Genomic DNA, 13902 nt, shown 5'->3' on the forward strand with positions numbered 1-13902 from the left:
CAAGAAATCTGTGAAGATGTATTTGTGATGATACAGCCACAATGGCCAGATCAGAGCACACTTTTTCAAGTTTAATATTTCATTCCAGCCTATATTCTTCTTCTTCTTTAATGTTGAGGACAATTCTGCATCAGACAAATGTACAATAGGCAAAAAAAAAAAAGGTCCAGTTTCTTCCAGCAGCTGCCTGGAAGCTGCACGTGTCTGTCGTTGAAGCTGCGAGCTATCCATTTACTTTTGTTGAGAGATTTAAGTAAAACAGAGAACAATAAGTAGCATGCACTCTACACACCGTTCCAATTTCAGCTCTCGGAGTAATCTCTCATTCTTCTCTTCAAAATGGTGAGATCCATTCAGCCATTTTTTGACTACCTAATGGCATTTATTTGCAGAAGCCCTGTGCAAATGTTATGCATATATGTTGTATGCATAACATTTGCATAGTAATAGTAATTCATGTGCATGTTTTTTATTTGTTAATAATTTCCTTTAATCTTTTAGTTGTTGTGAGAAAGACCATTATCGGCATTATCAGCCAGAAGTCCAACATTCTATATTTGCAATAAAAAGAATGAGTCACTCGTGTATCAGACTTGATATATTTTCATCCTTTAGTGGAACTTAGAAAGAAAAAAAAAGTCACAATGTGTGTTAAAGCAGAATTATTCAGGTGGTATATAATGCAAAACAGTGGTTCTTAAATTTCAGCTACCAGGCATTTATCTTTAGTGCTGTTTAATATGTCGCTTTATTTATTTATTAGCCAGAAACTTGGCATTTCTCATCATGGTGTACTGCGTGTCCTTAAAAATGTGAGGAAACTGGACAAGTGGAGGAGAAAAGAGTAAGTAGCTGCTTTTAAATAAGCTATCAACAGCAGCAAATTACAAATAAACTGGACTGAAAATATGTGGCACGAGGTCTGACAGAGTGATGTATCCAGATTTTTGGTTCAAATCGTCATCAATATGTACAGAGAAGGTCAGGAGAGTAGTCCAACAGTGAGTGCTTACACCCATCTGTAAAGCACAATAGCGACATGGTTTGAGACTGCATTTCAGCCAATGGTACTGAGGTTTGAAAAGGTTTTTGTTACATTGTTAATAAGTACAGATTGATTCTTGTCATGGTCCGGGTGTGTGCCAGTGTGTCTCCCTCCGAGCCGGCGTCTCCACCCCTGGGAGGGGCCTCAGTGTTTTTGCTGATCGCTTACATCTGTGGGTAATTAGCCGGGGACTCATAAGGCCAGCGTTCTCAATCTCTCTTCGCCAGATTCTCTGCTAAACATCAGTCAGTGCAGGCCACCACCATAAATTCCCTACGTGTTTTTTTGAATCACCTTGCCTCACTGTATGTTTGTTTTTTGTGCGCCTCCTTTTTCAGCTACACCTAACTGTCAACCCCTGGCGAAGAGCTTCTACTTGGATGCTGGACCTTCTGGCAGTCCCTCAGGCTATTACCAAAATTACCTACCTGCCTCTCTGCCTCCACGCCAGGAGTTTTTGGATTTACACACCCGGACTACTCACCCCTCTATGTCATCTCCGACTTCCGTTGGCAAGTACGCAGTACGAAGGAGGATTCTGAGCCAAACAACATATTCATATGCCTCCTTATCTATGTTTGAACATCTGCATTCTGTTACAGTGACCCCGACCTTTTCCTGGACCCTTTGTGACTTGCTTTCCAGTCCAATCCCCGGAATAGCTGTCCTCTCTGACCCGGACCAGATCGTTATTTAGTTTAACGTCTACGCTCACCTTTTGTTTATGAATATTTTGTGTAAACATTAAACATTATTCTTAAAATATACTTACGAGCTGTTCGGCGTCTTGCGTTTGAGTCCTGTCACTCGTCTGAAACGGTCTCGGCCGTAACAATTCTGAGAAATTTCATTTCTATCCGTCCATTCAAAAATTGTTATAATTCTCAAAAGCATATAATTGGTACAAAAGGAATAGTAGCTCACAAAAGAGATAAACAAGGTTATAGTAGAGGAAACAACAGCAACAAACAATAAAGGTTCTGCATTATAAAATATAATATTTGTCTTTATCCTTGAAAGATTTTATTCCCCATTAAGCAGCTCCAGTGTTTTGTTATGAAAGAAATAAGAGTGCATTCCATGCAGTGTCCATTCATTTAGAGTGATTTTCATTTTACCGCCGAGGAGGCCTTGAAATATATGTTATGTTAATTTCTAGACCTTCCAAAATTAAACTTCTTTGACCAAAGTTATTCAACTTGGGGCACTGATGTATTTTGATAATGGCCAATTTTAAGAGCTTTATTTAATCCCCAAAGATGCACGGGTCTAGTACACAACATGTGCATATACAACATGTTTATCTCCTGGCTGATAAAAAGAAATCTCTCTAATGAGTAAATCACAATTAAAAACTCACAGTGTCAAAGACAGAAATGAACGAACAGCTCCGCTTCGAAAAAGCGGAGTTGTTCGTTCTTGCCTTGTGCTCAAGAAATAACTGTCAGCTAAATGGTCAAGAAATTCCCACTGGGCTGGTTTTCAGAAAATAATTCTTTCCTTGTACCGACACAAAAGAAAAGGCAGAAGGACAAACACAGAGAAATGACACTGAATGAATGTTCAAGATCTTTTCAGCTCTCTTTCTCATCACCTGACACTTTAGTTTGCATTTTGTAACCAACCCAAAGGTGTCAGAAGAGCTCCAACTCAAAGTGTTGGGTATACTGCAAAACCTAATGTGCGTTCTCATAGTCATTCCCCTTTAGCTTGGTGACTGATAAAGAATACAGAGTTTTTCAGGCATGCCCGACGCAAAGATTTATGTGCACACAATGGATGCACTGTTTCCCCCAGTGATAAAACCATGCATTGTTTGTCTAATATGCTGTGTTGCGCATTTGCTCAGGGAAAAAAAAGTATAAAATCAATATGCCATCAGCTATTTAGTAAATTATCAATAAAACAATTCGAACAGCATTGCAATATGAGTCACAACAAGATAAAAAGAAAGTGCTGAAAACACTCATTTTATATTTTGTGTAGTTTGTTGTCAAAAGATCACAAGAAACACAGCACGTAAAATAACAAAGACCTTTTCACTCCTGCAGAGGTTTTTGAAGATATTGCATATATTTGAAAACTAATCTCTTGTCTGCAAGCAAGCAGACAAGAGAATAGTTTTAACCAGGGGAGCTGACATTTGAAGTGACATGCTCCTTTGGTTTTAGCTTTTCACAGCACATTTTGGTCTCACGCTGGACTGCAATCCATCTTTCTGAATTACAGCACCGGAACAATTGATCCAGTCTTTTTAGTTCCCAGTATATTCCTGTAAAAAGCATCATTCCACAGAGACAGAAAACAGATTGAGATGGACTAAAGAAATGGATTCTCAGTTCTTCTTTTAAAATGCGTACGGTGTTTATACCGCTTATGAGCCAATATTCAAAAAACCTGACATTTTCTGTCACTCCAAGAGGACAGAGAGGTCAGAGAATGTACCTGTGCCAGGGTAAAATAAATCATTGCCAAGCAGAGAGTTTAGGTCAAACAATCACCCCTCTGATAATGCATGTCCATGGAGAGGCTGGCGAGATTCATTGCTGTGCTCCCTCTGACAATAATAGAGGCTTTCAAAGGCCACAGTCTTTAATTTCTAGTCCCTGCTATCAGGGATTTTACCCTCTAGAGAGGGGGAGGTCAACTGCCCCAGTTCCACAGCCCTAGAGCCGACATCCTGGGCATTAAGGGCTGAGAGAGGTGACTAAGGTCAGGCTGTGATTGCTGCTGGAGATGGCATGCTGTCGGGTCCAGGGGCTCATTGGACCCTTTTTTTTGGGACAAAGAAGCTTTATAGAGCAGCTCCTTGGTCAGTCTTATCAGGCCATCACTAATGGTTATGATATGATCTGTCTAGCATCACTTCCAATTAAAGCTTGCTGGGGGAATGTGGCAGACACTGCTTCCCATGTCAGTGAGGGCTCAGTAGCGCTCTCTGACTGTAGACTATTGTTTGAGCCGCTCATTTCAGTGGTGATCAGAGTTTTGTTGTGACTACCACAAAAGGAAATGGCCACTGGCCAACCCTGTTAGATGTGGTTGTGGTGGGGAGATGGAGAGGGTAATCAGTCTTCTTATTGATACCATGACCAGCCGGCTTCTCATTACGACAAAGGCTAACCTCTCCTATACAATATGAAGCTATAGCAAGAGGTTGTTCTTTTTGTGCAGATAGCAGTACCTTCTGACTAGAAAAATACGTCTCTGAGACTACTTATAATTTCTAAAAACTTTCTGGCCTCACACTATAGCCTCTGAGCTGATATCCCATTCTTGGAGCTTGCCACTTTCAAATGACTGTGACTGCAGCAATCCTTAACGGTGGCAAAGGCTGAACTTTAGATCCACAGTGCAGTGCAAGCCAGAATCCATCAAGGACCTCTTATCTACATCCAGGCCTAGGTTGGAAGTTGTGCAGACTTGGTGTGATGACACATATGAGGCTAGATGAACTCGGCTCTGTGCTGATATGAATTTGCTCAGGTGTGGACCTGGGAAACAAACCATCATCTGTTTGGCAAATGGCCTAGAGAGGATATAAAAATACCCAATTGAGAAAATGCCTAAATACTAATAAAAAAAAGTAGCACTTTCCTTATTATCCATTAATAGTTTTACATAAATTAAGGTGAAAAAGCTTTTTTTCTATCTTGTGACTAAAAAGTCTTAACCAGCTCACCTGCTTTTCAGTGGTAGAAACATTAGAGAAAAGATGTTAACCTTGTGATGTGAATTTTAGTTACATGCCTGATTTAGAAATCTCTTGGCACACTGCAGTGGACAAAAATGAGTGGATTTTCTAATATGCAGACACAATATTTGTGGATGAAGTTACTGAACTAACAAACAAATGGCACCAGTGTTTACATTTTAAGGCATTAAACATCACATTTGATTAATGTTTTCTTTCTATATATATTTTTTTTTTCATCAATTTTCTGGTGTTTAAAGATTGCAACAGGTTTCAATATGAGATTTAGCACGTTACCTCAAACATGTTGTCGGCTGTCACCTACTTCAATGGTCAACCTCCACCAGAGGTTAGTGAATGGAATAGATGGTCGTAATGAGGCAAGAGCAGCTGCGAGCCCTTTTGATAAAATGAGGTCACTAGAGCGTGAGCTATCAGTGAGCCTGAATGGGGGTTGGTCAGGGGTGTGTCTCACTCAAAAGAACCGGCGACAAACTATTTTGTATTGAAGGAATGTGAGGCTGCAGGCACTCCTTCTGCTCTTTTTCAACGGATGCCTGTGTTCAAAATAAATCATTTTAATTGATCTCAGATTCCCCCTCTCACCATTTTGCTAAATGATAATTGAAACATTAATAGGATGTTAATAGGATGTGTGTCCTAGTAACCTTTTATATAAATCTTACCCTAATGGAGAATATTCTCCATGACCACCATGAATCAAGAGTAATTAAATATGCATGGAAAAACACTAGTTTGGGAATTTCCTGCATTGCAAATAAGGTTTGACTGAGTGGGATAATGGATTGATGCAGGAGACAAACGTGCTACATGTATTTGTTAGAAAATAAAAAAGGATTACTGCAGTATTGTGGCACCGAGTCTGTTTTTCAGGTTAATGCTAATGAGACTGGGTTCTCTAATATGGATTTTAAAATGCATACTTTGCCCTTCAGTTGGAGGCAGGACTGTACCTTTGGTTCAGGCAAGTTTGTTATGGGGACCCAAGGGTCTAAACACTGCTGAAAGGGCATGAGTAATTCATATGAGTGAGGCAGGGCTAGAATAGTGGTTTTGCCCATGAGGAGAGACTTTAGCTGGAAGAAACAAGATCCTCCTTATAGACTAATGGATGTGTTAGCAAGTGTGCTTTCAGACCAGCTTTCATGTTGGCTCCACCAGGGGGTATAGAGGGAATGGCAAATTAATTATAGAAATGAAGCCAACCTCTTTTCTTATCATAGAGGGCAGCTGTGTGGCATGTGTGTTTCCTCTTGCTTGTTTGCTTCGTTCAGTCGCTACAGTGGCAAAAAGTGTCCTGCTCTGTATCTAATCTCTGCTTCCCTTTATCAATCCATACCGCCTTACTCGTGGGAAAGACCTGCTGTCTGCGAGGGAGGTGAAGAGTGGAGCCTTTATTGAGTGAAAATTTCATATAAAGTGTTTCAGACTTGCTGAGAAAGAATCCAGCTTTGTCTTGCTTTTCAACTTATTTCATAGCTTTTACAACCTTCCACTCAAAGTCGACTAATAAATCAATGTTTCAAGTGGGATCTAGTGTTTCAGTGACATCATACTGTTGGCTGTGAAAGCACATTACCCACCAGTGGAATGTGAGTCTCGATGACAGCCTTCGTGCTCCTGATCAGTGTCTACGTTGTAGTTTTTTTGAGAGACATTTACAGTGTTAAATCTCCTAAAAGTGGCATGTTTGACCCACTGTTGCGGATGAAGGCGCTCTGTCTGAAAGAGACACTAGCACACACACACACACACACACACACACTAGCCTCACTTTCTGAAAGATTCCCAAAGGTCTGCTTTGGAAATAATGGGAAAGAACAACAGTGAATGCATGGAATATTAATGAAGGCTTTAAGCCAGCCTCAGCAAAAACTCTTAATATCAAACAGATATCACATATCAAGCAGAAAGGACATGTGCTGATGTGTTATCGTGCTGTTTTCAAGAACAGCGTGCTGAAATTCACTTTGTAATACAAAATGTTAATGTATTGTGGAAAGACTGAATTGTCTCATAATAAAGAGCCTGTTGCATTCTCCACTCACCTCCTACACCGGCTTACTTATTACTGATATATTGCTGCATGTTGAACATCAGCGTCAAGGATGAACTGAAATTACAACAATTCCTGGCTGAGAAATATCTTCACATGTCTCCGTTTTTTGTTTCAGTCTGAATGTGAGAAAAGTGTTGCGCCACCACTCATTTGTTTATATTTTGATTCCAAGGACACAGACTTCCTTTGAAATTTTTAAGTCATCTTGGGCAATAGTTTTCCAGGCTTTCCAAAAGAATTTTGTTTTTCTGTGGACACTGACCAGTTTGACATATGAATCATTCAAGCATAAAAAAGAAACCTAAATAGAAAAGACGACCAGTGGTATGTCCACACATTTCAGACTAACTAGCAAAGAACCTATTTTAAATAGATTCTTTAGGTCATTTGTTTCTATCAAAAACTACTGCAAAAACAGAATTTCTTCTCATTTCTTCAGCTGAATCTATGAAAAATGCCAAAAATATCACAGTTTTACAAAAAGCTATTAGCTGAAAACTTGGCACATGTTGGCATGTCCAGTGTGTCCTTAAACCAACTGGGGAAACAGGGCAAGTGGATGACAAAAGAAGAAGTAGCAGGGCTAAAAAGTATCTACAGCAGTATCTGAGAGAGTGACACAGGCCCTGAGAAATGCATCTGGCTCTTCAGTCGAGAAGGGCCAGATGGTCTCGGAAATGGTCTCAGTGGAAGCGCGGCTGTCAAGAAGCCGTTCTTAAGAAAGGGAAACAGGAGAACAGGGCGCGGTACACGTACAGTGGAAGCTCTGTCATGGTATTGGGGATCTTGTCAAAATTGATGGAATTCTGAACATAAAGAAGTACTGTCAAATTTGGATCCACCATGCAATACCACCTGGAAAGTTTCTGATTGACAGTGGCTTCATTTTTCAGCATGACAATGATACTGAACACACTGCTGCCAGTGCAGTGAATTTATACCTGGATAGAAAAACACACAATGGAACACTATCAGTCACGGCCTGGCCTCAGAGCCTAGACCTCAACATTATTGAAGCGGTATGGTGTAATCTTGACACAGAAGGAAACAAAAGAAAAAACTATTCCCAAAGACGACCTAAAGAAGTAATGAGAAAGCTCAGCAAAATAAAAAAGGGGAAGTGGCTCAATCCTTTTGCACAGTACTATACTTATAGCACTGTGATGGATAAAGTTCAGCTGAGAACTTCTTTCAGTACACAAAGACACAATGGTTGTTAAGAAGCAGTGGATTCAAATTTCAGTTCAACCCGAAATTTCACCGGTGTCGAGTAAAAACAAGAAAACAAAGCAGAGAACATTTAATAGTTTAATTATAAGCTGCTGTATACATTCAGTGATTATTCCGATTTTCATGTTGCCAGAAGCCATGGGTGAGACCAGCAAAACATTCAACTACAGAGATCTAGTTTGTTGTATGCAATTTGTCCATTTTCATTCATATTTTTCCACATTGTACATAGTTTACTGCAAAGCAACATAAAACCACATTGCTGATGTGCAACACGGTTCTTCCAAGACCTTAGTTCCCTCTCGCATGATTCCACCCAGTCTGTTGTGTGGTGCTCATAGTAAGGGAGAGCCCTGCTTATGCCACTGTGGTCTCAACCTTAGCTTTGAGATCAGGAGAACACAGATGGTACAGGGTGACAGCAGTGCTGAGTAAAGCTAATCTGCACATCACAATGCCCTCATCTGAAGTTGGAAAAGTCTTTTTTTCCCCACGTGATTGGGCCATATAGGAAAGCCAACCTATTACACAGATAAAATAGGTGGAACCTCGTTGCAGCCTGGAGAACACTGGAAGCTGTTCTTCCTCCTTTGATACTGAGATGAAGCAACATCCTGCAATCATTAAGGTTGTGTTTGCATCTTTTTTGGTTTCTTTTGCTATCTCACTCTAAGCTCATTGAACTGACACACTAATGTTGGTGCTGAAATCGCTTTTTTTTTTTGTCGTTGTTGTTTTATGTAATTTTTTTTGTCTTTTTACATTTTCTGGTAGCCCACACAGAAACTGGATGGCACAAGAACTGACCAATAAGAAACTCTTTACAACAAGGTAGACTGCAAGTCAACAGTTGCCAGGGATCACACAGTAAACAAAAAAAAAATCCAAGTTTTGAACATAAACAACAAAAAAAAAAACCCCAAAACAAATCCGGTTCAATATAAAAGCAAAAGACAAATGAACGAAAAGCAAGTTAATTTCAAGTATAACTTACTGATAAAATAACTACACAGCATTAAATATTCTCATTATACATTTTAAATTATTTATAAAATATATTTTGGCATATATGTTTTTTTTTATTTTTGTGTTTGTGTAACAAACGCTACTGTAGCTTCAGTTGAACACCAATGTTTATTCATTTTTTTTCTCTTGAAACAAAACATTAAAGGGATTGTCACATAACAACAGGTTATTAAAAATGATAATAGTAAACCCTATACAGAGTTTCACATAGCAAGACATGAGTGACGATCCCTTCTATCCTAGCCCCATAGTCAAAAGTCAAAAAAAGTACAAGACCAAAGCACAAAGTTCTAATTTGTGCTCCACTGGCTACAATCAAGGTTGGGCACAGGAGATTTCAAAAGCAGAAAGTCTTTTTTTTGTTTCATACAACGCAATTTGATCACAAGTATCTGTCTGTCCCCACCTCCTGCAGTCAGAGCGGCTTGGCAGACAACGAGAGTTCAATCAGCTCCATCCGCGATAAAATATAAATACTGTAAGGACCTCACAGTCTGATGACACGAGGATGTCCTCAGGGACATGCAGAGAAAGTTTCTCTTATTTGTCAGGGACAGGAAGACATGAGACCGGGAGGCCTCACCTTCCTTCTCCTGAATGCACTGCAAACTTCTGAAGGAGTAAATTGATGATATTTTTGGATGAATCCTGTGTGTATTTGTTTTTGTTTATTACAGTGACAGAACTCTATACAAAGGAACAAAGAGCGATTTTGGCAGCTAAAACAGACTGCAAAACCAAAGAAGGCAAATATCAGTTCGTGATACAAAAGTAGTTCAAAAGGCATAACTGTACGTATGAACTGGCACCTCAGGTGTCCAAACATGTAAAGTCCTGCTTTGGGTCGAGGGCTGGAGAGCTCCACTGGCCGTGTCCATGCAGTCGGCAGTAACCTGCCTGTCCACTCATCGCAGGCTGATAGAAAGAAATCTGAACAAAAAACAAACAAGGAAAAAGTACTGCGACTACAACGAAGCCACATCCACTACCTGGGCCTGAGCACACAACTAGCTGCAGCATACGTCAGTTTATCTTCAGCCCAGGCTGGTTTTTCAATTTTGTATACTGCAAATGGGTGTGTCTCTCTACTGCCACAGCCAGATTTTCTTCTGTGTATACACAGCTATTGCGGGGTATATATATGTGAGTTTACACTGGATGTGTGTATACATGTTGGTGTGTGTCACAGAGAAGCTTGCTAAAGCACAATGTCCTTCAGGCGCTTGCTGCTGGGGGATTCCTTGTCTCGGCCGTCGTGGAGAAGCGTGTTGATCTCCCTTACAGCCGGCTCACTGTCCTTCCCCTCCGGCTGCCGCAGCAGGCTGTGGTTGGCGATTCGCTCTGCGTCACGGCATTTAAGCGTGTTGTAGGCAGATGACGGCTTGCACATTGGGCTCTTCAGGTGCACAGGGGAAGTGATGGGACTGGCCGCCTCCCGCCCATTGCCAGCTTCACGAACAGCCCCTCCATTGGCCTTGGGGCTACACACCTGAGACTCCTGAGTCCGCTTTCCCTTTATGTCTCCTCGTTCCACATCTTCAGACCCATCCTTGCCAAAGGTGGCAAAAGTCCTCTTTGTTGTGCCATCCTCATAGTGTGGCACGTCCACCGTGGTGGCCTCGATAGACAAAGCGATGACGTTGCGAGCGTGCTCGGGTGACTTGGCGCGTGCTGGGACTGTAACGCGAGGCATCCAGCAGCGGTCAGAGTGGCCTAGGATCCGACACTCATCCTGGCAGTGAAAGCCCTCGCTGGGATCTGTGGGGAAATAAAGAGACAACCTAATTGTTATATTTGTTCTTAAAGTTAATTGATTTTCGTCTTTATTCTGATAATCCCCTCACGATTTAAGTATGTCAGAATTGACTTGAAAAACACATGAAAACTCAGTTAAGCATTACTAAATGATTTTTTTGCAATCTACATGAGCGCAATATTGCACTCCCTTTAACACTACTCCATGATAACTAGGGCTGGATGTTAGGGGCACGTCTAATATGCCAATTAAATTATGAATTGTTAAATCAAAAGTCCATTTGCAGCTGTTGTATAATTGAGTTTTCTGTAGCAACATTAGATGAAAGGCAGGTTTAAACATTGCAATCAGATATCTCACAAAGACACCAGACGAGTTGCGGTGCCGCTGCACGGTTCATATCTCTCTCCCTCTTTGTTTCTGTCATCTGGCGCCGGGTTATAAATATGTAATGATGTTTAACTGAGTCTGTATAACTGCGTCTTCTGCATTTTGTTGTGTTGAGGGAAAAACATTTAAGAACATTTCTGCATCATTATAACAACAAAAGGAGCCGAAGTCTCTCAAACTCAAATGCTTTAATTCTTGTTTGTTCTTTAACAGTCCAAAGAGCAGTACTCAGAAATCTCATGTACACATAATTTTGTTTGTCCTCTGTCAATTTCATTTAGAAAATGTTCACGGTGTCACATTTCTAGCTTTAGCAGCAGAACGTTGATATTTTTTGGAAAATTTCAAACAAAACTCATTTTTCCTAAACCTCGATATGAAACCGAACCCCCCACCTGCTTCTTAGGAAGAAACCTGCCACACACATGCACAGTGACATATTTCTTTTCTCCCCTACTGCTTGTTTTACTCTAAGCAAGAGCCATCCTACTTTTCAGAGGCCCAAGGTGACAAGAAGGGATCGTGAGAGGGATTGCGATCGACCCAAATGCATACACTTACATCTGGCAATCGCAGCTTGACAGATCACCTAATTAAAATCACTAATGATCTGTTTTTCTCTCTTCTTTTCTGTACTCATGAGAGGCACCTCTGCTAAGGCCCCGGGGATCGATATTTAAAGACTGGAGACAGGCTTTTCAGGAGCAGATATGCCAGAGTTGTCTCTCATAAAGTATAATCTGATGAGACTGACAGATATGACCGGTTACCATGTCATGGAATAACTGAATGAGTATGTTAGGGATATCACGAGCTGTCTTAAAATTGTGAAGGAATCATCGCCTATGGGCACCGAAATCGCAAGCCATGAGTTACCAATGTCCATATGACAGAAGAGGATTTCTCTCATCATGTCTGTCTAATTGTGCACAGGCTGACATGCACTGACATGACATTCTCTCTCAAATGAATGTGGATGAAGAAATCCCGTTGTCTTTGAAGCATCTGAACTATACTTCACAGTAACAATTTAAGTACACACAATTTAATAATATGTAAAATGCATTTTTGAATTATTATCACCCAATACTATCCAAATTATACGTAACAGGCATAACGAGGCTGCTTTATTTAATTACCATACATTTAAGCTCATTTGATGAGGCCAAGAAGCAATAATGTGTGAAAACTGAATATTTCCCACTAGTTATAGTCCTGCATCTATGGAAATGACAATGAATGCTGATTGGTCCACGAAACTGCAATGGCAGCAATCAGGGAGACAAAAGGCATTGAGTTGGGGGTTTTGTTTAAACATTTCCAATCAGGATGTAATAATGCAATCACAACAGAAAGTATTTTTTTCCAGGTACCAAGAACATAATAGAGGATGATGAATAGAAAAATAAATAAACATAAAAAAGCACAATTTCAAAGCCTTTTTAACCCCGCGTAACTGCTTTACCTGTAACGGCACTTTAAAACGCATTTTTTTAAATATAAACTCGAAGAGGCAATGTAAAGATAATTGTTCACATGAGCATTTAGTGCTCTTATTGAAAACTTTTGTTTTACATTCATTCAAAAGTTGAGCTCTATATTTAGCAATCTGAAATCTCACCAAAATTCTTGTTTGGCATGTTTGACAAAGTAGATCTTTTGCTGCACTGATTAAAAATTTACAAGCATCTCGGTAATGAATTCAATTTCCTCTAAACACTTTGGCTTATTTCTATAGCCTAAAGCACTTTCTAAGGCGTGAAAAGCCTTGAGGCACAAAGAAACATACACAAGTTGTATGCTCTCTACTGCGCCGTGCGTGCAAATGCAGTGAATGCCATTTCTCTCCTTTCCTTTAGGGGTCTATGAGCGAGCAACTGGGTTGTAAATGACATTGTTATGAAAGCCAAGTGCTATTAACACTCACACATCCTGCCTTTCCTTGCAGCTTCATAAAACGCAGATGTTGCTCTAAAAGGCCCCAAAAACTGGAGGAGACAAAATTTAAATGAAAAAAGTGACAGGCCATCGACCTTTAACAAAACGTAATCTCCTCCCATTAAAAGATAAGAGAAAAACAAGCTTGTGTAAGGCAGGAGATGAATTAAAGGCTTTTACAGCACTGCTTAGATTTAGAAGTCAACAAGTACAGAATAGAAGACAGTAAAGGCCCTCCTGCTGTGCATGTGTATTCAAAGTTATCAGGAAAATAAGCTTGCCAATCAGCTCCAGGAACAGATTTAGAGTACGGAACAGAGAAGGATGTCATTGGGAGCATTTCCGATCCACAAAATTAATTACGAAGGGAGCTCCACCAGGAGGTACAGGCTGGGCTGCAGATTTTGTGTGTGTGTGTGTCTGATTTGTTCATTTAAAATATTGTGCAATATAATGGTAATAAAGTACAACTCTAATCATGTATCAAGATCACAACACTACTATTATATCAAACATGCTGCACTCTAATGTTGACTCCAAGGTAGTAGAAAGGACTTTATATATAGGATTGAAAATATGAAATTAAAAAAATAAAACATGTGCAAAAGCTAAAGTCTCCTGATAGGACTCCATGTTTTTTCTGTTTGTAGTTATAGCACCAATTTGCATCAACACAGGGTGAAAAACCCATGCTTCCTTCCATCTCATCTTGCATCTGTTACCTGCCGGCAGCCGATTCTGTC

The 13902-nt window shown here is 40.2% G+C and overlaps 1 protein-coding gene and 1 long non-coding RNA gene across 8 annotated transcripts in view; one reads left to right on the forward strand and one right to left on the reverse strand.

Moving 5' to 3' along the window:
* The first annotated feature begins 1135 nt into the window (after positions 1-1135).
* On the forward strand, positions 1136-1874 carry LOC147337177 (uncharacterized). Its single transcript, XR_015124735.1, has 3 exons — positions 1136-1290; positions 1384-1561; positions 1648-1874. It is a non-coding gene; the product is annotated as an uncharacterized LOC147337177 (long non-coding RNA).
* A 6239-nt stretch (positions 1875-8113) lies between these two features.
* The window catches only part of pcdh19 (protocadherin 19), a 51942-nt gene continuing 46153 nt past the window's right edge, over positions 8114-13902 (reverse strand). For all 7 annotated transcript variants that reach the window (XM_086301283.1, XM_086301253.1, XM_086301244.1 and 4 more), the window contains exon 5: positions 8114-10833. In XM_086301283.1, the coding sequence (XP_086157409.1) occupies positions 10274-10833 (560 nt within the window). In that variant the 3' untranslated portion in view covers positions 8114-10273. The remainder of the gene's footprint in view (positions 10834-13902) is intronic.

This window comes from Aulonocara sp. 'chitande type north' Nkhata Bay, linkage group LG2 (assembly GCF_057382095.1).
Source record: "Aulonocara sp. 'chitande type north' Nkhata Bay isolate Kocher_YH1m ecotype deep benthic linkage group LG2, A_spYH_male_GT1.1, whole genome shotgun sequence".
NCBI classification, from domain to species: domain Eukaryota; kingdom Metazoa; phylum Chordata; class Actinopteri; order Cichliformes; family Cichlidae; genus Aulonocara; species Aulonocara sp. 'chitande type north' Nkhata Bay.